This window comes from Gymnodraco acuticeps, unplaced genomic scaffold (assembly GCF_902827175.1).
Source record: "Gymnodraco acuticeps unplaced genomic scaffold, fGymAcu1.1, whole genome shotgun sequence".
Lineage (NCBI taxonomy): Eukaryota > Metazoa > Chordata > Actinopteri > Perciformes > Bathydraconidae > Gymnodraco > Gymnodraco acuticeps.
The window spans coordinates 629,791-657,789 of NW_022990673.1; the positions used below are offsets into that span (position 1 = coordinate 629,791).

Below are 27,999 nucleotides of genomic sequence, written 5' to 3' on the forward strand. Positions count from 1 at the left end.
TCAGAGATATGTAAACATATCTGCATGATGTGCACACAGCGTGCTTCGGGGTGATTAAAGTGTTGAAAGAACAGAAGGAAAGCACTCCCACACATTGAAGAGTCACAAGCTGCAGTCTTAGATATATTTAATAAATTAAAGCCAAGGTACAAAAAAAACAATGTACATTTCATACCCCCCCTCCCCTTCTTCATCCACTTCTCTTTCTTTGACTGTGACAGTGTTTTATTATCCTAACTCAGAATGACAACACAATACAGACCGAGGATCGTCCAATTATTCTCCGTTTAAAATTAGACTGAGGCGTGACGCTCACTCCGGAGCCGAGTCCTGCCTCGGGTCTTTCTGCAGCGTCTTACACACTGGATGTTTGTCCCCTGAACCCCGAAACCCCCCACGAAACACACACATGCTACATGTCTGCAGGCACCTCGGATAAGACAGAAGGATTAGTCTGAGATAAAGTTTAGCATAGACCACAAGGTACATTTGGACGCTGAGTGTTATTAGATATCAACTGGTCCTGCTGATTCACTAAACAGTGTATTCTACAGCTGTCACAGATAATGTCTCTGGCATAATGGATGAGCACAGAATGTCAGTGTTATTTCTTGTTGCAAATGCTGAATAACTTTCTCAGAGATGTTACGGTGTGATACTGAACTCTAATCCTTCTTGGTCCTCTCCAAGGCAGTGACCCGATGGATGAATGACTTTTGAGTATTTGCTGTCAATAACAGATGGATAGATGACTCTGCTCAAGGATTATCACTGGCTGGTCATTCCAGATGATAAGGAGGTTTGAATAGATGGGTGTGATTGCAGGTGAGCAGCAGAGGTGAGATACTGGACGTGTCTGATCAGTCTCTAAGAAAAGAGTAGTTTAAATGAGTGTGGTGTGAAGAAATGAACCAGCTCTTTGTTAAAAAGACAGGAGGAAGTAATGGATGTGTACTGTAGGTCCAATATAAGTGCACTAAACAAGTGGAAAAAGATACATCTGTGCACACGCAACCTCTCATACGTACGGGTATGAACACACGCACACACTCACATACACAGAAGTGTTCGGCAATAACTGTTAATATGCACACCTTGATTAATATTTTTGCACGATTACAGTGACTAAGCAGTCCTTCGCCAGGATTATAAATCCCTCCAAACACTCAGTTTCCATCTCCTGCCTCCTTTCACTGCCAGCTACTTTAGATCCATTTTCCCTCTAGCCTTCGCTGTAGGCAGTCCTGCTTTACCTAAGGGACCAATGCATAGAAACCTTTCTACGATGCGAGGAGACTGCAGTATGACTGGGTGGGGCTGTATGTACATGAGGTACAGCCCTGGTTGCAGAGGACAGGGTGGGAAAGCAGACCATTTATAGTCCAGTTATGCTTTTGTATAGCTCTTTCTCTACTCTCCATTAAAGGCATATAGAACAAACAGGGAAAAGGACAGATTCACAATGATAATTTGGCAAATGCAGAGATCACAGGGGGATGGTTGGGAGTACATATTGTGTTCATGCCATTTCTCCTGCAGAATCCCCTACTGGCATTGGTCCTTTTCTCTTCCCATTAGCAGCAGCAGGACTGACAACCACCATCTTTCTATATGTGTTTACATATAAACATTTATATAATTCATTTGATTTATTTCTGAAAAATAATGTCAAGTAGCTACGTACGATACCACTACCAATTTCATATGGATGCTAATCACCAGGAAACAACCTAGGAACCACAGGAAGATCTAGAAAGGCAGAACAAGACAGAGATAGAGGAGGCAGCATGCTGGGGGTGCTGCTCGAAGCTCTTCCAAAGAAATCAGAGGAGAGAGAAACAATCAATCTTATAACAGAAAAAAATCTGAGCAGAGAGACCAGCCTCCCTAAAGCCACCGGGGATTTAATGCGTGTCCATTAATCCGATGGCAGGTCCGTGCTGGATTGGTTCTATGTCTTGTCCTGCAGCAGGGCGGGTTTATCTTTACAATCATTCAATGATTTTTGAGAGCTGTGTTGTGGCATCCAGCTGTTTGGCGCTGAGGGGCAGAGGTCACGGTTTGGTGAGAGTTCAAGGGTAGAGTTTCAGTATTCAGCGGCGTACTCTGTACCGTGGAGCCCTCTGCACAGTAGTGTGAACTCCTTCACTATGTCCTTCATCCTCCTCTTGTTCACTCGCTCTCTGCAGGACAGGAGGGGGCAGTAAAGAGAGGGGCACACATACAAAATTAGATTATGCAAAAAGTCATGTGGGTGACCAACTGGTTTGTGTCATTATCCAATAGAGTGCTGCAGGAAGGAGCGTAGAGTAAAGGTTCCTATGTCTCGAAGTCAATCGAGTACATCTTTTGAATATATATATATATATATATGGCCTTTTATTGTGGCCAGCCTAAGGCACACCTGTGCAATAATCATGCTGTCTAATCAGCATCTTGATATGCCACACCTGTGAGGTGGGATGGATTATCTCGGCAAAGGAGAAGTGCTCACTATCACAGATTTGTTCAGATTTGTGAACAATATTTGAGAGGAATGGTTATTTTGTGTATATAGAAAATGTTTTAGATCTTTGAGTTCATCTCATGAAAAATGGGAGCAAAAACAAAAGTGTTGCGTTTATATTTTTGTTCAGTGTATACAAAAAAGATGGTTGCTAAAAAGTGGCTAAATGAGACTGAAGACATATTCGGAACCCCGAACAGAGGGAAACTCATCTAATCTAAACAAAGTGTAAATATCAAAGTTCTTTGTTACAAATTTGCTATACAAATATAAAAAAAAGTTTCAATGGAAACATTTATTTAGCTTTTTGAACAACGAACAATTGCTTTGCTAACTTCTGTGTTGACCAACCAGAAAAACGTAATGCCTGCAGCACTCAATAAGCCTGTAAATGACAAATGTCCGGCTGCGTTACCTGAGTATCTGTTGTGAGAAGTTATCTTTCTGTGCAGTTGTGACCCGCGATGACGGGAACCCAGGAGGCTGCAGCGCCTCCTTCAACCACACGACCAGTAGAGAGAAGCAGTTCTTGTTCAGAGAGAAAATCACTTCTGCAAACTGGTCCATGAGGCTCCGAGACGCCCCGCCCCCGATGCCCTGAAGAGAGGGGAAGAAATACGACAACAGGGACTTAATTACCGCAGGAAGAGAAGTTTGATGAGCAGAATGCAGCAACAGTGAGATGATGAAACGTTTGAGTGAATGTTTAGTGTGGTGCATGCTTCTCACCTCCAGCACGGCCTGCATCAGCAGCTTGCCGTCCTCCTGCATCACCCGAGCCAGAGGAGGCACATCTGAGCAGCGGGGTATCAGTTCAGTCTGAGGCAGAAACACAGAATTATCATTAAAAGTTAAAGACGAAGGATTCGTTTAAAAAGATGCAGATTATGGCAGGGTTTCAAGTTGTGCGAGTGTGTGTGTGCGCTCACAAAGAACAAGCATGTTGACTTGACTGTCGGTGCCTCAGGAAATTTGAGTGACAGAACTCCTAGAAGTGGGGAAAAGAGCCAGAAACATAAATTAAATACTGAAGGATGGTGTCAAAACGTTACAGTTTGATCAGAGAAGGACACATTTCTCAGGAACTGTAGCAGAACAGTGTGTTGGGGTGTGTGTGTGTAAACGATGTGCAAACTCACCACAGTGGAACACTGCTTTCACATCAAGACTCTCAGACAAAAACAAATCGGGCTTCCGTTTGAGGGCCTAAGAGGCAGATAAAGGCATTAAAAAGAGCATGTTTGTGAGCCCCGACCCAAACGGTACTGCTTCACCACATTCCACTGCATAAGCTCCTTCAAAATACTGCTATCAACAATACCCGCTCAGCCTGGTAGACGGATCTGACAGCAACACAGGACTGAGAGCAGATCTGCCTACCAGGCTATAGTACTCTCTCCGTGTGTTTAGGAACAACTATATGAAACTCATACAGAGATCCTCCAATGCAGAACTCAGCAGGTATAACAAACAAATTGCAAAAAATCAAACTTTGAAATCATTGGAAACTTAAGTCAAACTAAAGGCAATGATGGTTTAGTTTTTTTTTTTTATCAATTGAATTTGAAACTTTACTTTTGTTTTGACTGACTGGATTGAATATGCAACAGAAGTGTGTAATTAATTAACATGTGCAGATAAAGAGAAATAATCATCTTGTAATAATGAACTCATTCAGGATGGAGGAGAGGAGAGAGGGAGAGGGAGAGAGATGAAGGTCAGATCTATCCAAAGATAGAAAACAAAGGAAGAAGAATGAAGACGGAAGACAAAAATATAAAACAGAAGAGCCATCAGCCAATTTGTCTGAACCGATTAATATTAGTTGAATATTAATTAATTGGGGCTTTGATTGGCTCTGGGCAGGAATGACTTCAGAGGAGGACTGTGCTCGAGACTAACCAGTCACCTGGGACCCCAACGCAATACCTTCACACCATCTTCCCAAAAGTGGCGCATTAACTTATATTTCATCTAAGGCGGTGAGAGTAATTGTGTTTTTTCACGTAACAAATGAGCCCCGATGTTGACTTTACGGAAGTGAAAGGGAAAGTAAAAGTGCTTTAAATAGTCAATAATTGGGATGTCCACATACAAGTAGACACGTTATCTCTTTTATAAGCCGCCTGTTGAGCGGCATTATTAACTAATATGTTCATTAAAAGAAGGATTACATGGCCCTCTGTGAGTCATGAGAATACCCCCACATGTTACAGTCTTAGTTGGATGAAAACCTTCTATATGCAAAGTACTCTCACCAAATGAGACAGCATGTTTACAGAGTAGTGTTATAAATAAATAAATAAATGATCATTTGTGATGAATAATGACACATCACGAAACATCTGCTTAATAACACCTTACCACAGCAGTGTGATTTTTAGGTCATTCACAATTTATACCACCGTTTCTCTCCAATCAGTTAATTAAGTCAGCAAAGGGGTGATTATAATAACACCTTATTGTTGAGCTATTACTGTTTTGTATTCTTTCATGAGCACATCAGGCTGAGATGGTGGTGTTTGCAGGTAAACTGAGGACCCTAACTGTACTTTGTGCGGGGAGGCGACTGTTAGAAATGAAGCATTTGAGGAGAGAGCGACGTCTCTTTCTCAAACATCTCCCTCACAGTTCATTCCACTGCCTCGTCTATGTGATGGGACCCCGGAGGGCCCGATAACAAAGAACAGGAAAGAGGTAGAGAGACAGAAAAGAACAGAGAAAACAGGAAGAAATTAGAAAAAGAGAGAAACCCAAAGTGAATGAAATAAGAAACCAAAAACACACCTGAGCTTGGAGTTGCATAAATGAATCAACAATATCAGGATGATCCCTGGGTCCTAAAATATAATAAAGATGAAACTTAAGAAATCATAAGAGAATAAGAATAATATACAAACAGCAACTTAATAGATTCAACAGTCATGTGGAAATAAAAAGAGAACTCAAAAATATTTCATTGAAATAATTCACACGTGAGTAAGGAACGAAGGGGAGAAGGGGGGGGGGCATATGAAGCTTTGGCAGAGACTTGGTAAAACAGACCAACCAAAAACAGAAAACAGGCAGAAGACAAAGACATGGGTCTGTTTGGAGAGAAAGAAAGAAGTAACGAGAGAAAAATAAAAAACCTAAAGAAACAAAAGTGGGTTTGGAGTGGGAACCCAGGAGGCACCTCTGTTACTGTTACAGTTTGGAGGGAAAGAGGCACCAAACCTGAATGAACCCCCCCCTCAGCTCCTTCCCCAGAGGCACCGCTGGCATCAATGTGATCAGACAAGAAGAAACACATTTCCTCTCAGACGGTGCCTCTGGGGAGGAGGTTTCTGTCGAGGGTCCATTCAGAGCTGGTCAATCAGAGCCCCTTTGCTTCAAAGGTGAGCCCATAGCCATCTGTATGAATCACACTCAAAGGTCAGGATATGTTCTGATATCAGTACCTCCCCCCTTGTGCTGGACACAGACTACAAGACTTTTTAAAGTGTTGCAGAATGATGCACAGTTACAACACACATTTCCTGAAGAAGCTTCTGGACATTTAGATTCCTGACTTTCAAACATTGTTTTTTTCTCAGACGCCTTACATGAGATCGTTCACCCCAAAATCAAAAATCTATATTTTTTCCTGCGACATGAAGTGCAATATATCAAGAGACATCTAGAACTTTTGGTATGAGATGCCAAGTGATGGAGATGTTGGCTAAAGAAATGTCTGCCTTTTCTCTAATATAAGGGAACCAGATGGCACTCGGCTACACCCAGCAGGATGTAGCTCTACTGAAAGAAAATAGTGCCTACATGAAACTACACGACAAAGTCATCTTAGTAAGTAGATGGCCCCACTTCAAAACATCTGAACGATCGCATTTAGCTCACGGCCTTTCGTACCATCAAGTTACATCTAGTTCCATTATATTTGAGAGAAGTCTGAAATCTCACCAGCCGATATGTCCAATACTCTGGACCTTACACCAAAACAATCTAGAGGGAAACAGGTAAGAATAATATGTATTTTTTTATTTTGGGATGAACTATCCCTCTAAGATTAATGTTGGAGTGACTACAACCCCTGATCAAACAGAGCAAATTGGCCGGCATTGCCATGTTATAGTGTGTGTCAGCCAACTGAATAAGCTAGAGGTCTCTGTGCTGTGAATGTATCCTGCCCTGATACTGTCTACTGAGAGGCACCTGCTCAAAAAAGGAAAAGTTAAGAAGCAGGAGGAGAGGCAGCCAATACTAAACCAGTCAAAGCAGGAAAGGGGGGACAACACAAAGGAAAGGGGGGAGGCAGACAGCGCTGGAATCCTAACCCAAGTTTGGAGGATGAAATGTTATCATCTCGTTCATGTCCCTTTTATGTTAAGTAAACATCTAGACTATCCCCGGGGTCACGCACATTGAGAAGCTTCTGATCAACATTTCACAAAATGAAAGACATTTTCATGCAGCCTAAACACTGAAACAGTCAATCCAAATAAATAAATAAGCAAATACTAGACTGGTAAACATGGAAAACATTAGTCTTGACGAAGATTTAATCAATGCTTATCAGTGGAAACGGAACAGTCAGCATTGATCAATTGATCAGTTGAGACTTTTGTTACTTCAAAAACATCAAGCAGACGAACAACCTCCATTATTGAGTAATGAGAGCAAACATTTAAAGGTCGACTGTGGCAACAGAGCCCAGTGACCTCCAACCTTTTGTATCCTATTCTGTGTCTGAAAAAGCAACATCGCGTCGGTCTTCAATCGCAGAAACAAATGTGAGTATATTGTCATAATAAACAACTGATTTTAAGCAACCTGTTTAAAATGTTTGACACATTTGTTGGATGCTGTAATGTCAAATATGATCCGAATTTAAAAAGGTACCACAGTCTTCAATAGATTTGACAGTTGTCACACTCCCGCCCCTGCTGGACCCCCTACCTTGCTGGAAGATGGACAGCGTTACCGAGGTAACCAGTTCAAACAGAGCCTTGATGGGTGGGAAGTGGTCTGTCTCACTGGCAAAGATATGCACCATCTGAAACAGCAGGACTTCAAATCAGACACTCGCCGAGTTCACCGGCACACACACTATAGGAAATCAGACTACGGCAGGAAACCATAGGTGGTCTTTACATGCACTGCAGAAACCTGAGGAAACCTGTGTTACAGAGACTGGTCTGTGTCATATTTTTGTGTGAGAAATAAGAGGTGAGTGGTTACTCTGTGTAACTGTAGATCAAATATGTCAAGTACTAAACAATGAAGAAGAAGGCACTCCACAATTCATTTACATTCATTCAAGTATTGCAGTGGTTAAATAATCACCGTTTGCCTCTTTGTAACTCGTATTTTAAAGTGTCAGGTTTGTCTTCTTGTTAAATATGTTTCGAGTGCATTGGTGATTCAAAAATCTAAATTCTGCACCCTGCAAAGTTTTTATTGTCATGGCGTTTGGACTGAAGGCACAGTGAGAGAACAAGCTCTGAAGAGTGCCCAGTTTTTTTAGTCTGAATTTGACAGAAAAAGGTTCCTGTTCAGCCGTGCAAACAGATTTATTATAATGTATTTTTTTCAAACATCATTTCCAGTTTGAATTTTTGATTGAATTAATCTGAATCCAAAGATCATGAGCTACAATCCATGTGCACAAGAAATAAGGTTTCCCTAGCATTACATCTTCCAGTGTAGATTATGTGGACAAACCAATGATGCTGGAGAGGACTGTCACAAATACATACTGTAACTGTGAATGAAGTTTTATACTGTATCCTCATTAACCTTGGGCTGACTGGCGCTTAGCTGATTATCTCTTACGCAGTCCTCTCTGTATGGAAGAATTCAAGGACGATTACTACTGTTTATCTATGTGTGTACCTGTCGTGTGAGGTCGAGGGCTGGGGCCTGGGGAATGGTACTGTACATCTGCCCGAGCATCTCACTGAGCTGAGACACCATGGGAGCAAAGTCGTGGAGAAGAGTCTTCACTGACTTCTCAAAAATGGCACACACCGCCTGAGGGACAACATGAGATCGGCTTTACTGAAATGTCATCTTATTATGTGGACTGATTTCTTTCAAAGAACAAAAAACAAACAGAGTTCTGCCAGTACGTGGATGCACGTGACGAAGACTCACCTCTACGACCTGCGAGTCGTTCAGCCACTTACCGAGTACCGTCTGTATGAGGGCAAACACCTGTTGCAAAACCACCACCACCTGAAAACACAAAGTAAAACGCTTTAACAGGAATGAAAAGACAGTCCTAAATAAGCAGTAGCATTTAGCATTTACACATGAGTGCATGCCTATCAGCAGAATGACTTAAGACTATGGTTGAGTGAGAAAGCACCCTCATCCCTCTAACCAGCGACACTGGGGGGAGGCGCTCACATTGCTCCGAGCAGCATGTGCACCACTGCATTTCATCACTATCAAACTGCAGTGTGCTGGATTACGAAGCCTTTAAAGCGGCAAAAGACAACTTGTCAACGTCCCGGAGCAAATGTATGACTTCATCTAGCTACTTTCATCGGAACAGGACGTACTGCAATTTGTTTTCCAGGGCTTTTTGCCATAAATCGTTCATTCATACCCAGTGGAAGACAGAGTGGCATAATGAAAGGGAGGTCATAGGGAACCAATCCAAACCTAGGTGTTGTTATAATTATGCAGCCCTGAATCATTGTGAATTCAACATCAACTAAATTATTATTATCATCATCATAAGTTAAAGAAAACAAGTTATATTGCTACTTTTAATTAAACATATGGTAAATATCTATCATGCATAGATTCAGCCTGACGATGACACGACGATGACAATGGTGAAGGAGTGTGATTACTGACTGGGTTTGGTCCTGGTGGAGGAGGGGCAGTTTTGACCGGTGGTGCTGAGCCGTCTGCTGACTCATCGTCCTGCTTGCTGATGTCGAGCGTAGTGAAGAGGTTGGAAAGCAGCCCCAAGATGTGGATGATTGCCAATTTATTGGAGGGATTGGGCTGCAACAAGAACAAAAGAAACAGATTATTGGAATTGTCAATTTGTTCTAGAAAATCTTTGCTTTCACTGGAAAACCAGCAGTCACCAGGCAGCTGTTTCAACAATGTGACCGAAAGAAGGTAATTGCTCATTGTCATACCAGCGATGACATTCAGTGACACCTCAGGTTGATTAGGTTTTCACTAGCAGTCTTTAAATCACTGCTCTGTCTCCATGGTGATGTTACGGAGCCAAAATACCACGAAGAGGACTCTTACATCAACATCTCTCCGTAAAGCTCCCTCCCCTTACAATGCTGATGCTGTTCCTGTACATTCGCTCTAAAACGAGAACAGTGTGTGCACACTCGGCAGGAAGACACATTTAGAGTGACTTCATCTGTGTTCGCAGGCAGGCCGGTCATTCCCCCCATGATGTAATGTAACCCGAGGGTCTCCGCCACTAGGTGCCACTATTTGTTCGCCTCCAGAGACACAGCGCCTGATTTTCTAGTCTGATGTAATGCCAATACATCAAAGATCTAGGCGATAAACAATAAGATGGAGGAAGTCTGCAAGGATGGTTGAGACAGTATGTGTGTGTGTGTTGTGAGGGTGAACCAGGGACCGACGCAATGAGAGAAGCTTCATCTAAGCTGACATCCATGTCCACCCCGCCTGAAGTCTTTACTGATGTCAGAACAAGGAGAACTTATAACTTATATATAACTTATAACAATATATCAAAACTGTGTATTATTGGATAATATTAGCTCCACATCTGAACCATCCAGAGATGTGGCTGCGCAGATGTGGCTGTAGTAGAACTGACATTTAGAAAAGGGTAAAGCATTTTCTTTTGCATGACTTGGTGCATGCACGTGTAAAAATGACCTACTGTAAGGGTGTCTGTTTTTTCTGAGTTCAAATAGTCTTCCCTGCTGTGCTGTGTGCGTGTGTGAGAGAAAGTGTGTCTTCACTTCTTCCATGTGAGTCACTAGCCCATGGTGCAGGGTCAAATCCAATCTGGTCCCGCAGAGAAATGTTCCACTGCAGTGTCACCACACAGAAACAAGGCCTGTTCCTATTGGCCAGAGTCCAGCTGGGCTAACTCAGTGTTTGTGTGTGTGTGTGTGAGCGCTGTTACATGTTGTTCAGTGTACGCACCGTCTCATCTGCTAGCTTCTCCAGTTGCTGAATGTAGGGGGTGATGAGAGAGTGCAGGTTTTTCAGGATGTCTTCCACAGGGAGAGCGGAGAGCAGGAACCCGAGCGCCTGCATCAGCCACATACACTGACTCGTCTGCGAGAAAACATGATCGCAGGTTAACCTTCACTTCAAGGAGGCCGTGAGCTAAATGGGATCATTCAGATGTTTTGAAGTGAGGCCATCTACCGTCGGTATTTCACTGACTTTGAATAAGTACCGAAGACAATCCCACTTCAAGCCATCCAAACACTCCTTTTGAAGTGATTTCACAACACATAACATGTGTTCTTTAAACTACAGGCTGGAAACATGTAACACAATTCTTACAAAGAAGAAAGTGAATGTGAGAGAGCACACACTCACCTTGTGGATCTGCTTTATAAGCACCTCCTTGAGAGAAAAGAGAAAGTCAGTGTGACAGTTCAATCATTTTGAAAGCACAACAAAGCCAAAATTAGATGTAAAAAGTAACTCCAAAATAATACCACTGAAGTCATTTCAAAGAGTGAATGTTATTTCTGGAAAGCAGGATTACATAAGACAAAGTCTGCAAAAGCAGCAATTGGCTCTCGTTTTTGATGAACTGGGTAAAGAAAATATATTAAAAATAGATATACAAGTACCTGAGAGACAGCTACTATGTTTGTTGCGTAGGGCGGAAGGTCGTATTTGCACTCCCGACAAATCTTCTTCAGTGTCGAAACAGATGAGACAGAAAGGTCTGGGTTCCCTAAAGCCTGTAGTACCAAGGGCAAGACACTGCTGAGCATCACCGGGTGGTCTGCCAACCATTCAGCCAGCGCACCTAGAGGGGATCACAGATCACAAGTTTGGGGACTAAATACAAATATTTGTGTCCCTGTACTGAAAATACACTCGATTTGACTTTTATAACATGTGCTGGGATGCTTTTAATCCACGCATGAATCTCACCTATAGTGAACATCACTGTGTCCGCTAGCTGCACGTTGTTGATGCTGATTCTGGGGATGAGTCCTATCAGGCCGGGGATGACGTCAGAGTAATTCACATCTATCGTCTCCGCTATCGACTGGAAGCCATAGAGTAAGGCCTCTGTGTGCTGGAGGAGGAGGAGGAGGAGGAGGAGGAGGAGGAGGAGGAGGAGGAGGAGGAGGAGGAGGAGGAGGAGGAGGAGGAGGAGGAGGAGGAGGAGGAGGAGGAGGAGGAGGAGGAGGAGGAAGAGGGTTAGTTTGTTTTTGAGCACCAGTTGATAACTGAAAAATGATACAGCAGAAATGGAAACTAACCGAAAATCCACATATTTGAATCCTGTAAATAAACTCTTCACTTAGGTTTATTTGAATTGATGAAGTGGACTTGCAAACAAAAATAAATATAGTAATGTGAAAAATAGAAAAAGTACTGTCGTAACAAATCTGCTATGACACATTTTCAGTACTGGATTGTGTGCAACAAAGAAGCTGAAAATAGTTCACTTGATCTCTTTTCTGGTCTGTGTATGTGTCACCCACCTGCCATGATGTGGGCTGCTCGGTATTAGTCAACAGTCTTCCTAGTTTTTCATACAGGTTACTCAGCAGCTCCGCTCCCAGCATCTCGTACACGTACATGAGTGTGTCTGAGATATCCACCCTGAGAACACACATCCACACACACACGTTTTAGAAGTATGTAACCTCAGATTATTATTTGCTAATCTAGCTGACACGCAGGTTTTGCCCTCTCAGCTGCAATGAGAGTCTATTAGAGCAAAACACACTCATACTGACCAATCATCCTGTCATCGAGTCATTTCTAAAACGCTTACAACTGTCACTGAAACGCTCTTGCGAAACAGTGTGCAGCAGAAATGAGCATGCACAGTACAACATGTCAGGCATACACATGCACAAATACACACCTATAGATCCTGAATTGCTCTTTCTCATCCGACGACCAGGAATCGTACTCCTGGTCCGTGGGGAACTGGGCTTTGTGTAGCAGAACATCCACCAGCTGGAAATATACCGGCCTGTAGACCTGCAGATACACCGCCTGCTTATCCGTCTCAAACGACATTATTTCATCCTGAGGAGAGGAAAACAACTGTCTTGGGTTTGGAACATAACAAGACATATTCTCTTTACACACTCAAACAGGCTTTCCGAAGACAAATCATCTGTTCATAACCGAGAAGAAATACATCTTGTAATACAAACTATAAATGATCTGCTTGCTCAAACCTTGTGCAAGCAGATATTGTCTGAAAACGTAACCTTGTTGTTACATTGTCAGAAAAGCCGTCATATTGTATTATTTGAAACCTGTAGACAAAGACCAATAAAGACCATTCATTCAATAAGGATGTGCAGGGAGTGGTCTTTTTATATGGTCGATCTAAAGATGATTTCTTTCAATCTTTTAAAAAAAAAATGTTTAGTCAATTTATTGAACATGTCAGAAACAAAACATACAACAATAATAATATATACACTTTTTTTTTTTTTCACTCATAATAATAATTATAACAATAATAAATAATTACAAATAAATAAAAATGAATTCTCAAATAGTCTCCGTCATGTTCAACAGGGCAAGAAGAAGCTTAAAAAAACCGTTTCTGGTCCTACCCCCTCTAGCATACATTTTCCTTATAAATAGAATATTAGGTCATCGTCATCAGCGACATGTTTGTCTTGTTAATTGGTTTTTTACAAAACAATCAGAAAGAAATTACAAGAAATAACAAATGGGATTTTACAGGTCCTGTTCATAACCATTAATGATTTGGCTCCGAAACAATACTTTCAGTTTAGATAGACTTGTACAATATTTCAGTGCATCATTACAGTTATTCCACAGACTAACACCTTTTGATGAGATGCAGTGAAGTTTGGCATTTGTTCTCATCTTAACCAGACTTCAATGTGCAAAGTTTATTTTGTGGACAGGTTTGTTGTGCTTAGTAAAGATGAGGCTAGAGAAAAAAGGTGTGTCAATCATGCCAGAGGTACTCTTTTTATTACCACAACGTGACTTTATCTTTCAGATCAGATGTTAACATTCCCTACCTGTAATGTATACCAGAAGGTGAGTGTGAGCGAGCTGGTGGTCTCGTTGACCGGGTAGTGGCCAGGGATGCCCGTACAAAACATGATCATGTTGACTAGAGCCAGGAAGCCCTGCCAGTGATCCACCTGCTCCAACAGAGTCCTGCAGAGAGAGGTGGATGGAGGAGAGAGAAAGAAAAAGAGTCATTTGGCTTACTCTAAACCCTTCACAGCAGCTTATCAAATTCTCCATTGAAGTTCCTCTAAAGAAACGTTCTTACGCTGCGTCATTCAGGCAGTAGACATGGCAACATTTAAAATACCTGACAATACAGAAGTGGAGAATGCACAGTGTCTACTTGGGACAGAATATTGCATGACAAATTCATGTTAGGAAAACTGTTTATAGTAGGCCTTTTTGTTAGGATTGGTTTCTAAACTGGAAACTGGAACCGTTCCCAAGACTAAACAGGTATTGAGACATGTATAGAAATCATTAAGGCCATGATAAAAGCACTATAAAGTCTTTATAATTGTGTCCACACACACCTGGAGTGGTTTTCTCCCAGCGTTACGGCGATCCGGCAGATACCGTGGCAGGTCTCCATGTCCCCGCTCTGAACTGCCTCTCTGAGCTGCTCCTGGAGGGCCAGCACTCGAGGAACCAGCTTCAGCAAGGTGTTCACATATCTACAAGACAAACAAACAAAAAACATTAGTTAGTTCATTGAACCCTGATACTAGCTACGTAGTTTAACATACAGGGAATTCAAACTGAATTCTCTGGTAACCCCAAGAGATACCAATTGGAAGAAACAACCATCAAAGCAACATTTAAGCTTATATCTTCTTACAGCATTGAAACACTATTAAATTAATGAAATCTGAAATGTTCTTTACATTATTTTGGGAACGTAAAAACTGTAAAACTAAAAACAGACTGTCTTCTTCAAAATGACTCGCGTCTCTTACCGCCTGATAGTGTGTCATGTTTTTATGTTTTAATTAGGGCCCATGGCAATCATTTAACACACACATAAAACAGAAACCAAAAACAATGATATGAAGCTGTTACTAACAAATTGAGTGACAAGGAAAAATTGGAAACATCTGCTGGGACCCCAGTTGATAGGATGAGGGTTTAAGAACATGAGTTGAAACATTGCACAGTGTGCTGTATAAGTGAGAAAAACATAGCCCAGCCAGGCAGCTCCACTGGTGAACATCAAACTGAGTCACAGCGCTCACAGCTAGGTTGATATGTATTGCTCCTTCTCAAGACAAGTGTTTATCTCAAATCAAATCTCAGCCCGTGTCAGTCCCACCTCTGATCCAGCAAACCCACCCTAAAAAACCCACACATCTAGCAGGGAGCCAGGAAATCTATTCAAAGCTCAGAGCTGCTGTCACTTATCATTCTGTCTTCGTCCTGCTGTCTCAGCCATCTATTATTCCTTCACTCTTAAACACACCCATGTGCTACACACAAACCTAAACATGGACCCAATGGTGCACTAACACACACACACAGGCTCAGATCTGCTCGTGTGATAACATCAGACAACATCCTCCTGTCACCCTTAATGAAGGCGAGTGAAGGGGTGACATTTGGAGATGAAGGACGTGTATGTGCGCCTGAATGTCACGGAGCAGAGTGAGTAGGGTTGCAAAATTCCAGGAATTTTCAAAGATGGACATTTTCCATGGGAATTAACAGGAATTTAAGGGAATTATTAACAGGAATTCAAGGCAAGGCAAGGCAAGTTTATTTATATAGCACTTTTCAACACAAGGCAATTCAAAGTGCTTTACAAAAAATGAAAGAGATTAAGAAAATGGCATTTAAAATCAGTCATTAAAAAGAAAAGCTAATAAAATAAACATTAAAAGAAAAAAAATACATGGCAGTCAATTAAACATTAAAAGAAAAAAGTACATGGATAAAAGTTACAGTGCAGTCTAAGGGAATTAACGGGAATTTAAGGGAATAAACGGGAATTAACGGGAATTAACGGGAATTTAAGGGAATTAACGGGAATTTAAGGGAATAAACGGGAATTTAAGGGAATTAACGGGAATTTAAGGGAATTAACGGGAATTTAAGGGAATTAACGGGAATTTAAGGGAATTAACGGGAATTTAAGGGAATTAACGGGAATTTAAGGGAATTAACGGGAATTTAAGGGAATAAACGGGAATTTAAGGGAATAAACTGGGAATTTTCTAAATTGAAGGTTGGCTCTTCATAGGGAACTTAAATATAGTTGGGGAAAGCATATTTTAGCATAATCTTGACTAAAACAAACAGATGCCATTCAAGTACACTTGATATCCATGCTATTCCTCAATCACATGCACATAGCACACTGCTTACTGCAAGGCTATTGAGACCACACCCCCTACAGGCACTGTGCATTCCTCCATCACATGCACATAGCACACTGCTTACTGCAAGGCTATTGAGACCACACCGCCTACAGGCACTGTGCATTCCTCCATCACATGCACAGGTGATTTCTAGAAGACTGGACCACACTTTTGAGCCCAAAGCACATTTTTGAATGAGTGTGGTTGGGGGGGATGAGTAATATTTAACTCAACATTCATGTTTTTGTTCTTCAATAAAACAAATGATTGTTCAATAAAATAATTAAATCCTGTTCTGTTGAAATGTCATGTTTTTTTTTCTTGTTTTATTTTTTTTTATTATATCATTTTGCATGGATGTTTTCTAAAAACGTTTATATTTATGCTTGGATATGATACAATTAGATTACATTACCCTCAATTCCCAGTTGGTTCCAATAAATTCCATAATTCCCATGGAAAGTTTCCAATATGGAATATATCCAAAATTCCCCAGCTTAACTTCCCATGGAAATGTACCGGAAATGTTCCCCCCTTTGTAACCCTAAGAGTGTGTGTATATGTGTGAGAATGCCATAAATGTAAACCATATCACATGTGTCAGTCCTAAGGGGTTCTGTGGTATACAGGCGGTGCTTCATCTTTCATGAGAACGTCAATAAGGAGGACGTGAGTCCATGTCAATGAATATTCATCAATGTCACAGCAAGGTTACGAGTAAAAAGAGAAAAAAACACACCAAATCAACCTTAAACACTACTGTAACTGTGTTTTTCTGAGGATCTAATCTATAGCAATTCACTTTCATTGAACAATTTGGCCTATTAAAGAGAAACAGTTGTTTACTAATCAATTAATCGCCTAATTGTTTTAGTGAGAGATTCACCAATCCATTAACCACTGGTGGAAACAGGCTGGTTTTTAGCTGATTGGCCGATCAGTCTCATATATCTTTTTTATTGGCCGGACAAATTCTCACACGCCGGTCAAATTCACGCATGGCAGTTGGTACGCACAAGATGGTTTTACGTTAAACATCACAGCCACACACACACAGTGTTGCAAACTTGGCCCATTTCGCGCTAGATTTAGCAAGACCCACTTTGCAATTTCATTTCTACAAAGTGACTACTGACACATTTTCCAACTTATTCAGACCATCAGGGAAAAAAGCGGGAAATATATTCAAATATATTATATTGCAAATCATTCCCAATGCTGCTGAGAGTAATGGCAGTGACCGTCTCTTCTTATCCTTCTGCAGAGTAGGTGTGCGTTAGGAGTGGGAGTTAACATAATATAATACACACACACCTACATTCTTGTAAATGGATGCCGATTTGTAAATAGTTTTGTATAAAGAAATATTGTATTTAAAATGAATAATTACAGCATTTTTAAAAGATAAGATCTACAAACACAGTATAAAATAACATTTGATCTCATTATTCTATTATTTTATCGGAATCGGCCAAGAAAATCTTGCAATCGATGCATCCTTCGTTTTCGCTTCAGTCTTATTGCTTATAGAAAATGCCAAGGCAAAGACAATGGTGGCCAATAGTAAAAGCTGCTGATGTTCACCTCTGCTTTGCAGGTTAAATACATCTCAAACCCCGGAGCTGTGAAGCATTTATCATTCTAATTTCCCTCAGGACCCTTTATAAGCCCAGCAGCTGAATGTATGATCCTGCGTTATGAAGCAGAGTCCCCTCCTCGGCAGCCCACGCTGACTCAGCATCCTCTGGAGAGAGCGCCACCCTGCTGTGATGTGTTTGAATCTGGCCACCATCTAATAAGCTTGTACCTGCGCTTGTATTGGCCTGCATCTTCTGTGTCTGAGTAACTCTGAGAGCAGAGCGAGGATCCACTGCAATTCACTGAGTGACTGTGTGTGTGTGTACATTTGAGAATCAGTATGCACTTATGCACTCAGAAGATCATTCATTTTTAACAAGGAGCTGTGCAAATGCAGGTCATGCACTCTTAGCGTAGAAAAATGGGGCTGGGTGTGTTTGTGATACGATTAAAGAGGGCGGAATGGATTTGTAGTCGTTTCCCCGTTTCCCCTCCGAGCGAAAATACATTCCGGAGGTTTCTTTGAGGCTGTCCTCCCCTCTCCCTGCCCTGCTGTTACACACTTTCTGCCTCCTTCGTGACTCCTCCTTTATTCACTCGCTCCACCACCCCACCTCCCCCACCTCTGATCCCCGCTGCAATTACCGCAACACTCTGAGACAGGGGAAATGGGTTGCCTGGCAACAGGATGCAGCTGGACCAATAGCATCCCCCCAGATGAGTTGAGTGTAATGTGTTTAAACAGAGGGAGAGAACAAGAGACAGGGAGGAGGGCTTAGTACTGATGGCGAGAGAAGAATACGGGGAAAGGAAGAGCACAAAGAAGCAGAGGCAGCGTGGGAGAAAAGATAAAACAGATAGAATACACAAAGAAAGATGAAAAGGATGGGTTATGACTTCCTGGGGAGGATGGGGGGGAAACATGCATCAGGTTTTCCAGTAGATTCATTACTTTTCCCTCTTTTTCACCCGGACACAAAATCCCGATAATACTTTGTCAGATCAAATCTGACATGTTTCTTGCATAACAGCAGCTCTATTCACAACATCAAACAAGGACAAGTATTAAGACACAGTACAAGGAAACAAACATCCAACATACTTTTAAATTATTCAAATAAATCGTCAAATGGGAACCCATAAATCACGCAATGTTCTTTTAAAAACAGAGGTCTCAAGGGTGATCAAGACTTCTGGGAGGAGCTGACAAACACACACAGGGCTGAGATCAGTTTTAAGTGATAAAGTGCAAAAAAGGAAATAACATTTAGTTGATTTTTCTTCCACTAACACTTAACTAAAGCGCCTGGTAACACTTGCGGCTGGTTCTACCTGTAACTCCATCCAATTAATTGTCTTCCCACCATCTGCTCTGCTTAATGAATGTGTGTTTTAACTTCACAGAGCCGTCCCTCTTGCAGAGGTAAGGAGGATGAAGTATTTGATTTTTGCTCAATTTCACACCTTTCCTCAGCACCCTTTCTTCTCCTCTTATCGCCCCGTCACCAACGCCCTCTTTCTCTCTCTTCTTCCCTCTCTCTCTCTCCCTCGGGGAGGGGTAATGGGTGCCTGCCATGTCTGAATCAACCACGGCATGATGACATCTCTCCCAAGCTCTGTAACCATGGCAATGGCAGCCAACCGAGAAATGCCGCTCTCCTCCCCCTGGCTGTCAACTTGCCCTGCATCACTCGCTCACTACTTCCCTCCCATGCCTCCCTGATGCCCTCCCAGTGCCCACCCTGTCTGTGCCAGTCATTTGCTAATGCATTTTGATTTTTCCACTCTGTTCCCTTCTGTTTCCAACCCTTCTACCTCTTTTTTTTGTGTTGCTCCAGTGCAATTTCTCCAAGCAATGACAACCTTTCATTGCTTAAAGCTGTATCATTATTTATTTGTTCTGCCTCGAGTTCACGATGTCACACATTTGTACACACCTTTGGGAGTCGGGCTGTGAGATGGCGTTGACGATCGCCTCCACCGCCGTGTCGAAGAGCTCCGGATCAGGCAGGGCGCTGAAGCAGTCGTGCACCAGGCTTTCGCTCTCACTTAGGGGCACATCCAGCAGCACCCAAGATGACAGGCAGCGCAACACGCGAGCTTTCACCGCCCCGGGGCTGTCCGTCCTCTGCAGCAGTTGTTGCAGTAAGGGACACACTGACCCCCACTCCTGGCCTAGAGCCCCCCGAACCTAAAGGGAGGAAGATAATGAGGGTTAGACTGCTGGCATATCACTAATGTGTAATATGTTCCCATCTTAACGAGTACACTCATTTTAAGTTGTTTCTATACGGGTGCCAGAAGATACACCAACATGAAGCTTAACTGATCATTTAATTAAAATAAAAAAATACAAAATGATTTTTATTTGATTGTGAGGGTAAATGATATGGCAGCAGAGTCCTTGAGTAACTCAAATTCTAAAAAGTATGAATTATATGTATTATATATATATTGTACATTTAAAAAGGACCAGTCCTATTTTCACAATGTTTATTAAATGTTGCTCTTAAATAAAGCAAAAGCAATTGTTAAAAAATGACTGGATGGAATAATCAGATACTAAATAATGGATAGCTGCAGCCCTAGACTAGAAAGGTATTCAGGTTCGATTCATACTGGTGAGCAAATGATCCAAAGGAAACCTGTGAATATTGGACAGGTGGCCATCACCACCTGCTGGCGGGGGGGGGGGGGGATGTTCCCCACAGACGTACCTGTCCTTTTCTGTACTGCGGCAGGCGGCTGGTCTGGAATTCCTCCGGCAGGACGGTGAGCAGCTCCAGCAATGCCAGGCAGCGTGCCCGCCCGTCCACCCCCCCGCCCTCCTCCTGGAACACGCGCACCATCTCTGACACAGCGCCGGGCCAGGCCTCGGGCATTGTGTTGAGTGCCAGAGAGGCAAGGGCCACACATAGACGGGTGAGCACCATCTTGGAGCCGGAGGAGAAGCAGGCAATCTGTGAGAACAGCTGGGTCTTCAGAGACTCGTACTGGTCTGTGGGGATGTCCGACCAGTAGCGAGAAATCTTGGTGTGAAGTGCGCTGGCACCAAAGTACTGGATCTCTGGCACCTGTGGGAAATGATCAGATGAATACAAACGATGCAAAATACTTTCCTGCCATGTTATTGTGTGTTTGGGTGTATACTATACCTTATCTGGGCTCAGAAGGGACCAGCAAAACTGCCAGGCCTGCGGCGAGACCTGAGCCTGCATGAGCCATTTCTGGGCCAGATTTTTGTTTTCTATATTGGGATCATAATACAACTGGTGGAGGGCCTAAGGAAAAAAGAGAAAGAAAAGTTAAAGAATGATTACAATTGGTGGATGGTAAAACCATGAAGGAGTTTAAAAACATTGTCTAAAGTCCATTTGAGAAATGACTGCAAATACACGACAAATAGGTCGGTCCCATATATCGTTATATCAGTGAGATTGCGATGTGCAATAGTCTCATTACAGGATGTGAGATGTCAGGTTTATAGCCAATGAACTCAAACACCTCCTACAACCTCATTAAACTGCTTGGTAAAAAGGAAACATTTTCATTTGTATGACTAATGAACAGCACAAGTCCGTCTGAGATTCCACAGGCTAGTTCACACTGATTTAAGGGTGTTGCAGCGAAACAACGTCAGTGTCCTACTTGGACAATTCATCAATCAACCAAAGCAGTACCCGCTAGTCCAGAGGAAGCTTGAAATGCAAAAAGACACTTGTACTGTATGAAAATATTTAGGCTTAAAAAAAAAGATGTATACAAGTCCTTTGTCGTCATCTGGTGGAATACCAGATACCAAATATATCATCCTGTATATTTTCACGTATAGATATATAACGCAGCAATACAAAATATTATTGTGCAGCCGCAAACATTCAATACTCGGTTATAAAGATAACAAACCAGCAGAGAGAAGAGAGATAGTCCTTTGAGCTCTTGTGTGATGGAATGATGATAAATATTTGATGTCACCTTGAGAAAAGAGAATTGAATTCTCCCTTGCAAACAGGCAAGCACACACAGACACATAGCAGACAGTTTACCTCAAAAACCTGAACAATGGAGAGCCATGACCTGAAAGCAGCACTCTGTGAAGTACCGCTCACTCGGAGTAATATGAGCACTTGAGTGCCGGGAGAACGACAAGGAGCAGGAGAGCCAGAGAGAAAGTAGATATATGATGAAAGAGGGAAATAAAAGAAGGGGAAAAGAGAGCATTAATTAAACAGACACCTCTAATCCTGGAGAGGAGAGGTTTGGGCGCTACTCTGCACATATGCCTGTTTTTTCTTTCTCTCTGTCTCACACAAAAATACACACATGAACATGCTCACTGAACCTAGACTGCTTGCTGCCACCACTAAGTGTCTGACAAGCAACAAAGGGAAACATTTTTATTCAGAAAGCTTCTGATCCTCGTCTTTACCCCTGAAGCCTTCTCCTTCCTCCACCAGCAGTCATTCTCTCTCTTCTGTCTCGAATCCACCTCCCTCCAGCCTAAACTGTCCATCCAGCCTCATTCTCTGTGTCAGCTCGCCCTCTTTATCTCAGGCATCTTCTAAAATATACATATCTTCCCATTCCCTTCCATCAAAGAAGTTCAGGCTGTCAAACAAGAGGAGGAATAATACCGAGAGGAAGCCACAGTGGGTCACAGAGTATGATGATGCATCTGTACAGAGGAACATCAATACAGCGTCAATGCCTGCAGGAAGCAGAGTCTCAGGTGTTTCACTCCGTCTGCCATCCTGGAACACAATTATCTGTCTGAGCTTACTGTAGCAGGCTCTGAACACCACTGGCGTCATGTGTGGGAGAAATAGCTTATGGTGCCTTAAAGTGCAGCAGGTACTCTGTGTATGCAATATGCATCTGGCTTTGCTGCTAGGTCTTTTTAGCCAACTAGCATCCATGAGAATCTTGCACTTTAAAGCAGTTTGAAGGAAAACCACTGAATCTAAGAAAATACATGTTTTTCTTACAGACTACCATAGACTGTGTGTTAGTGGGTTGCGATTCGGCAAGGTCTCACTATGGATCATTATAACGTATTCATCTTAAAAGTAGGGCGGCTCGATTATGGCAAAAATCATAATCTCGATTATTTGGGTCAATAATTGATATCACGATTATTAAAAACGATTACTTTGAAAACATCCATTTATTGAAAAAGAAATGTGAACAGTATGTTTTTAACAGTTGATTACCCTGAACTTTAAGTATAATTCAACTGAAAAAACAATTAAAAAAAATTAAAAAAATTAAATGAAATTATCGTTTTATTTCGATTATGTTGTTTTCATAATCTTTGAAAGCCAAAATCTTAATTGCGATTAAAATAGGATGAATTGAGCGTCAGGATGTTTTTGGTTAGTCAGCTCTCCTCTGCCCTTTCAGTAAATGAAGCTGTGATATCAGAGTTCAAAGCAGTAGCGGATCATTACTGCAGTCCACTGCGTGATGGCAGACCTCTCCTGATCCCACACCAAACAGCGCTGTGTCTGAGTGCGTCTGCTCTTCCGAGGTTTTTTATCAAAGCTCAAGACACAAAACAGTCTGTGAAAAGATTAAAGCAGCAAAATGAACAAAGAACCACCGCCTTTCTTCTCCTAAAAAATCTCCAGTTATCTCCATTCACAAATTGTAATTGCCCTTTACTAAGAGGTTTCCTAAAACAAGCAAAACCACATGCATACAACAAGAAACAGTTGCAATTATTTGCAGCTGAAGCCTATAATGCAAATGCATAAGCTATGCATCTACAGATGGTGGCAATGTGCCTGAACCACCGGGCTTCACCTGAGGATGGCGTGCTCCTGGCAGACACTGTCCAAGGTCATTAGCCTCCTCTATAGTCCATTTCAGCAGGAGCAGGAAGAAGAGGGATGGAAATGAAAAAAACATGGCTCAGCTAGACGGATTCACCATCTGCTCACACACAGCCATGGATTTACTGTAACACTTATGTGCTCACTACCAAGCCCAGGAGAATAACTATAGTGTATGCCCTGAGCTGCATTGACGTCAAAACACAACAATGCATTTACCTTACAAAATATCAAGAAACATATGAAGGATATAAATAAGAAAATGATCATTATCTAAGGAAGAAAGAAAGTTTGCTCTCATTAATTTCAAGGCAAGAGATGTAGATAAGGAGAAGCAGGTGGCAGCATGACGCTTTTGTAAACATTATTAGAAAGCTCTACACACACAGAAAATAAAGATACAGGCGGAGGTAATAGGAGCATTGTGAGAGTTCCACACACACACACACACACACACACGGCACCTTGCTGCCGTAGGTTCAGTGTCTCCCATCGGCCCCCTAGCGAGTCACATCAAAGTCATCCTAGTGATGGAGGCAGTGTTGTTGCTGGGCTGCAGAAGGCATCACCACACCACTGACCTTGTGCTATAACTGTGAGAACCAAAGACATGCAGAGGAATGATGAATAATGAGGGAACAAGGAAGAGAAGTTTGTTTGAGCGTGCGCGGGCGGTAGTTGACAGCACGCAGCCAAGAAAGAAATTAAGAACATGTTGCCAATAGTGATACCATTTCAGCATATTAACAGCAAACAAACCCTTGCACCAGGAGCCTCAACGTGCAACCCTCAGCTACATGGACAGTTTCCACCAATTTATTCAGAATAGTAATTTCATCAATTATAGTGTGTAGTACAAGCCTCCTAAAATAAACAACAAGTGATCTACAAAACATGTGCTTCTCTCAACGACTGGTCCCCATGATCCCTTTTCTTTACCTTTGAAATATCCTCTCTGGCCACCTCAAAACGTCACTTTTCAGCATCACATTCTTCTGCTGTGTTCTGTAGTGCCTAAGCTGGTTGGCTCTGCTCTGATGTTAATGGCATTCAACTATTTTTAAAAGAAAACAACACTTGCTGTCACATACATCCCATCCTAACACTACTTGTAAACAGTTCTCAGCTTAGGAGTTAAACCCTACTGAATTGACTTGAACAGCCTCCTAAGGTTAGACAGGTAAGCAAGTGATAAAAGGGAGAACACCGCTGGCAAGTGCCCTTGAGCAAGGTGCCCACGCTGACCCGGTTTAACTGCGCTTTGGTCTTTTCTTGTGGTGAATCAGTTGTTGGTCAGTCTGGACACTAACATAATGATACAAATCCAATAGCACACTAGTTCACAGCAATGTGCAGAGTTCTGACATTTTCTGAAAAAAGTCTTCTTGTTTGGAATAGTGACTCCAGACGAGGCTAATTATAGTTGAGCGGAAATGTAAGGCAGTATAGATGGCCATTCATTACACACACAAAGACACTGACAATGAGGTACTTTGTTTCACAGACCCAAGATTGAACAAAGGGCTTTCTATTGGACACGTACAAATACTGGGCCAGGAACCATCATCTCCAGCACCCTGCATTCAACAAGCACACACTCCACCGTCTTGCTGAACAACAGCAGGGAGGATTCTGCACTGCTGGTCTTTTTACATTAGATGAGAGCAACTGGTTTAGCTCTCATCTAATGGGAAACGCAACTCGACTTTTATACGATGACATGTCTGCTGGTGGAGTGTTTATTTAGAGTTACTTGTTGCCGTTTGGTAGAGCAACATATCAGAGTGTTTCAAATGCCTTACGCTAGTTTTCTAACTCGTTCTTATTCAACAGCATGTTATTAATGCCGTACATAACTAGTACAAATACATCAAGCCAAATGAGCTACATTTAAAACATGTACTTATATAGAGAGAAAATAATCATCGGACACAAATAGTAAGAATATAATATGAAATAATCTGAAAATACTTTCTAAATATAGCTGAGTTTTATAGCAAAACTAAATCAGCTCTGAGATGTTACAGTAGTGTTATTACTAAAGGGCACATTGCCTCCAAGGGAAATTATATTTCAGATGCTGTTTGTCAGTTTGATCAGTTAATGAGATTACTGATGGCGTGCTGTACCCCTCGGAGAAAACGGAACGCTCTAACAGGATCTAAAAGATGCACCTTAAACTAGAAACCCACAACAAATTAATCGGAATAAAACATCAAGCTATTCTGTCATGATATTTTAGTGGATGCTTCATACTTTTTCCAAGTGTCTTAAAAAAAAGAAAAGCAGATCATTATAAAGTTCAGTGTTTAAACATTCACTGTAATGACAACACAGTTGATGTTCCTACAAATATTTTTTGATTAAAAATAGTTTATTGAATCACCATCACACTGACATTTACCAATGCAAGCATCTCCAATGTCAGATAAACAAATGAATCACTGAATGAATATTGACTTGTTTTTTATTGATGAATAACATGCACGATTGGTGCTTGCAAGGTTTATGTTAGCAAGCAAAATGTCACTTTCATTGAAACTGAAACTTCAACACTGGAAGAACCAATACATCTCTTGATCTCATTTAAAAAAAAGAATCAATGCAAATCTGTCATGTTGGGTATCAGTTGCTTTAACTAAAGGTTCCCTAATATATCATAATAAATGAATTATGATTCTCCCAGTTACATGTTTTTCTTAATATAAAATAAGGAACCTGAACATTTGAAAACTGTACTGCTATTTTTAGTCTTTTTATTATTATTATTAGTTTGGTTAAAACAGCCATCAGTTGTCTATCTTGTGTTTCAGGTTTGTTTCGGCAATTGTCAAACAGGGGAGGATCCATCATTAAATAATTATTTATGATTCTCCCAGGCATGAATTATACATTTACTTAGGTATGCAAACATTATTTATATTCACTAGTATTTTCTCTGACAGAGATTTTGAAGAATGATAGGAAATATATAACATGTTCTCGATACATCTGCTATCCCCTAAATATAACACAGCATCACTTTCTTTGTGTGAAGAACTGAGTGAGAAGCTTTTCTCCATAGGGATAGGACCTTAACCCTTGTTTGCCATTCTTCTTCCACTTGTATTACCAAGAAACCCCAATATCAGACTAAGCCATTTCTCCCAATGGAATGTGCTTTTCTCCCTCAAACCTGCCTCAAATCATTTTCTGTCGCATCGCCACCCTCCTCTCACTAACCCCCCCTTTTTTTCTTTACTGCCACTGTCACAGACATCGACCCTGTCCCTCCCCTCGACCCCCAATCCATCCCATCGACTCTTCCACAGGAGCAGCTTTCTCACTCTGACTCTCCATCCTCCCCATTGTCTCCCCACCCATCCCATCGTGTCCAAGTCAATGGCCACCAAGCACAGAGATTCATCACAGCAACCTGGCAGCCACAGTCAACACACACATATACGCACGCGCATACGCACACAATTATATCCAATCCAACTGAGAAAAACAAGACCGAGCATTTTACAATAACAGATATGGCGGGCTGCAACCTGTTATTTTAATGATAATTTGATTAGTATTTCTAAAAATAAAAGGGTGAGCTACATTCTAAATACAAACATTATCTTTCCATGGGAAATTAGTAATAATGAAACGTATATGTATTAATATTAACATGATGTAGCTACACGGCAGATAAATATACCATGCTTTCCTCCTCAAACTCTGATGCAACAAGACCACTTATTTAATCCACAAACCCCGGGTTCTGTATACATTTCTGATGAGGACCAAGTGGTCCAAACACTCACCTTCTCTACGTTTTCCACCGTGAAGTCCAGGTTGTCCGGTGTTGCTGCTATCCTCCCCGGCGTCTCCATATCTCCGCCGAAACGGAGCTGTCAAATGATTAAAGAGGAGCAACACATTCAGCAGCCGCCAGACACCGTTACACTTCCCCTCAAAGAAAATACTATTTCCAACAGGTTTCCACAGTAGCAGATGTAATTAAGAGGTCAAGTCGATGACCATATATACATGTAGACATAAGAATGACACGAGAAGCTAACCGGCAAGCTAGTTAGCTAGCTGACGCTAACATACACTATAGGAAAATACTATAGCAACGGCTAGCCGCTATGCTAACGCCAAACTAGCTAACATAGCAATGCATGTAACTTAACGCTAGTACACAATGTAGCCAAACGAAACGAGTATACTAACATTTTCAGAGTGTGACAGCATTATCAAAACAATGCCGTATCCGTGTATTACTTCTAGGATGTCTACAGGACCGATATTTTCACACCTTTCTGTCCTGCGACGGTATGAGACGATGCTGGCAGCTCCCTGCCGCTCTGTCTCTGCTCCGTCACTGAGAGCTGCTACATTCAAGCCCTGTGGGAAATCTAGTAATCACAACGTAAATGGTCAAGGACCTCCCAATAACACTGTGAACAAAACAGCAAGTGACCGAAATATTAAATGTGGAGAGTGAAAAAAACCGGCTGGACTTTTGTGTTTTATTAGTCTTCCCGAA

The 27,999-nt window shown here is 41.8% G+C and overlaps 1 protein-coding gene across 3 annotated transcripts; it reads right to left on the reverse strand.

Moving 5' to 3' along the window:
- Positions 1-110: 110 nt before the first annotated feature.
- Positions 111-27,991, reverse strand: LOC117555132 (importin-13-like). 3 transcript variants are annotated; one of them, XM_034229869.1, is made up of 23 exons: positions 27,769-27,991; positions 27,272-27,358; positions 20,802-20,927; positions 20,364-20,720; positions 19,584-19,837; positions 14,251-14,391; positions 13,723-13,864; positions 12,573-12,739; positions 12,184-12,304; positions 11,624-11,771; positions 11,314-11,495; positions 11,054-11,080; positions 10,649-10,783; positions 9,350-9,502; positions 8,639-8,719; positions 8,378-8,515; positions 7,442-7,538; positions 5,294-5,346; positions 3,646-3,712; positions 3,436-3,494; positions 3,236-3,325; positions 2,922-3,103; positions 111-2,183 (listed from the first exon to the last, which is right to left on the reverse strand). In XM_034229869.1, the coding sequence occupies exons 2-23, from the start codon at positions 27,338-27,340 to the stop codon at positions 2,087-2,089; spliced, it is 2,886 nt and encodes a 961-aa protein (XP_034085760.1). In that variant the 5' UTR covers positions 27,341-27,358; positions 27,769-27,991; the 3' UTR covers positions 111-2,086. The 3 variants fall into 3 exon arrangements, 2 of the variants coding, with proteins under 2 accessions (XP_034085760.1, XP_034085759.1); XM_034229868.1 differs by having other exon boundaries at positions 27,684-27,970; XR_004570362.1 differs by lacking the exons at positions 111-2,183; positions 5,294-5,346 and having other exon boundaries at positions 3,024-3,103; positions 27,684-27,973.
- Between the last annotated feature and the right edge of the window lie 8 nt (positions 27,992-27,999).

What these genes read in the sequence shown, in the direction of transcription:
- LOC117555132 (XM_034229868.1), bottom strand. Translation starts at nt 27,704, where the DNA reads ATGCTGTCACACTCTGAAAAT. An exon ending in AGCAGCCCACATCATGGCAG is followed by an intron (nt 11,772 to 12,183) that starts GTGGGTGACACA and finishes CTCCTCCTCCAG; the next exon opens with CACACAGAGGCCTTACTCTA. An exon ending in TTATGCAACTCCAAGCTCAG is followed by an intron (nt 3,713 to 5,293) that starts GTGTGTTTTTGG and finishes TCTGCCTCTTAG; the next exon opens with GCCCTCAAACGGAAGCCCGA.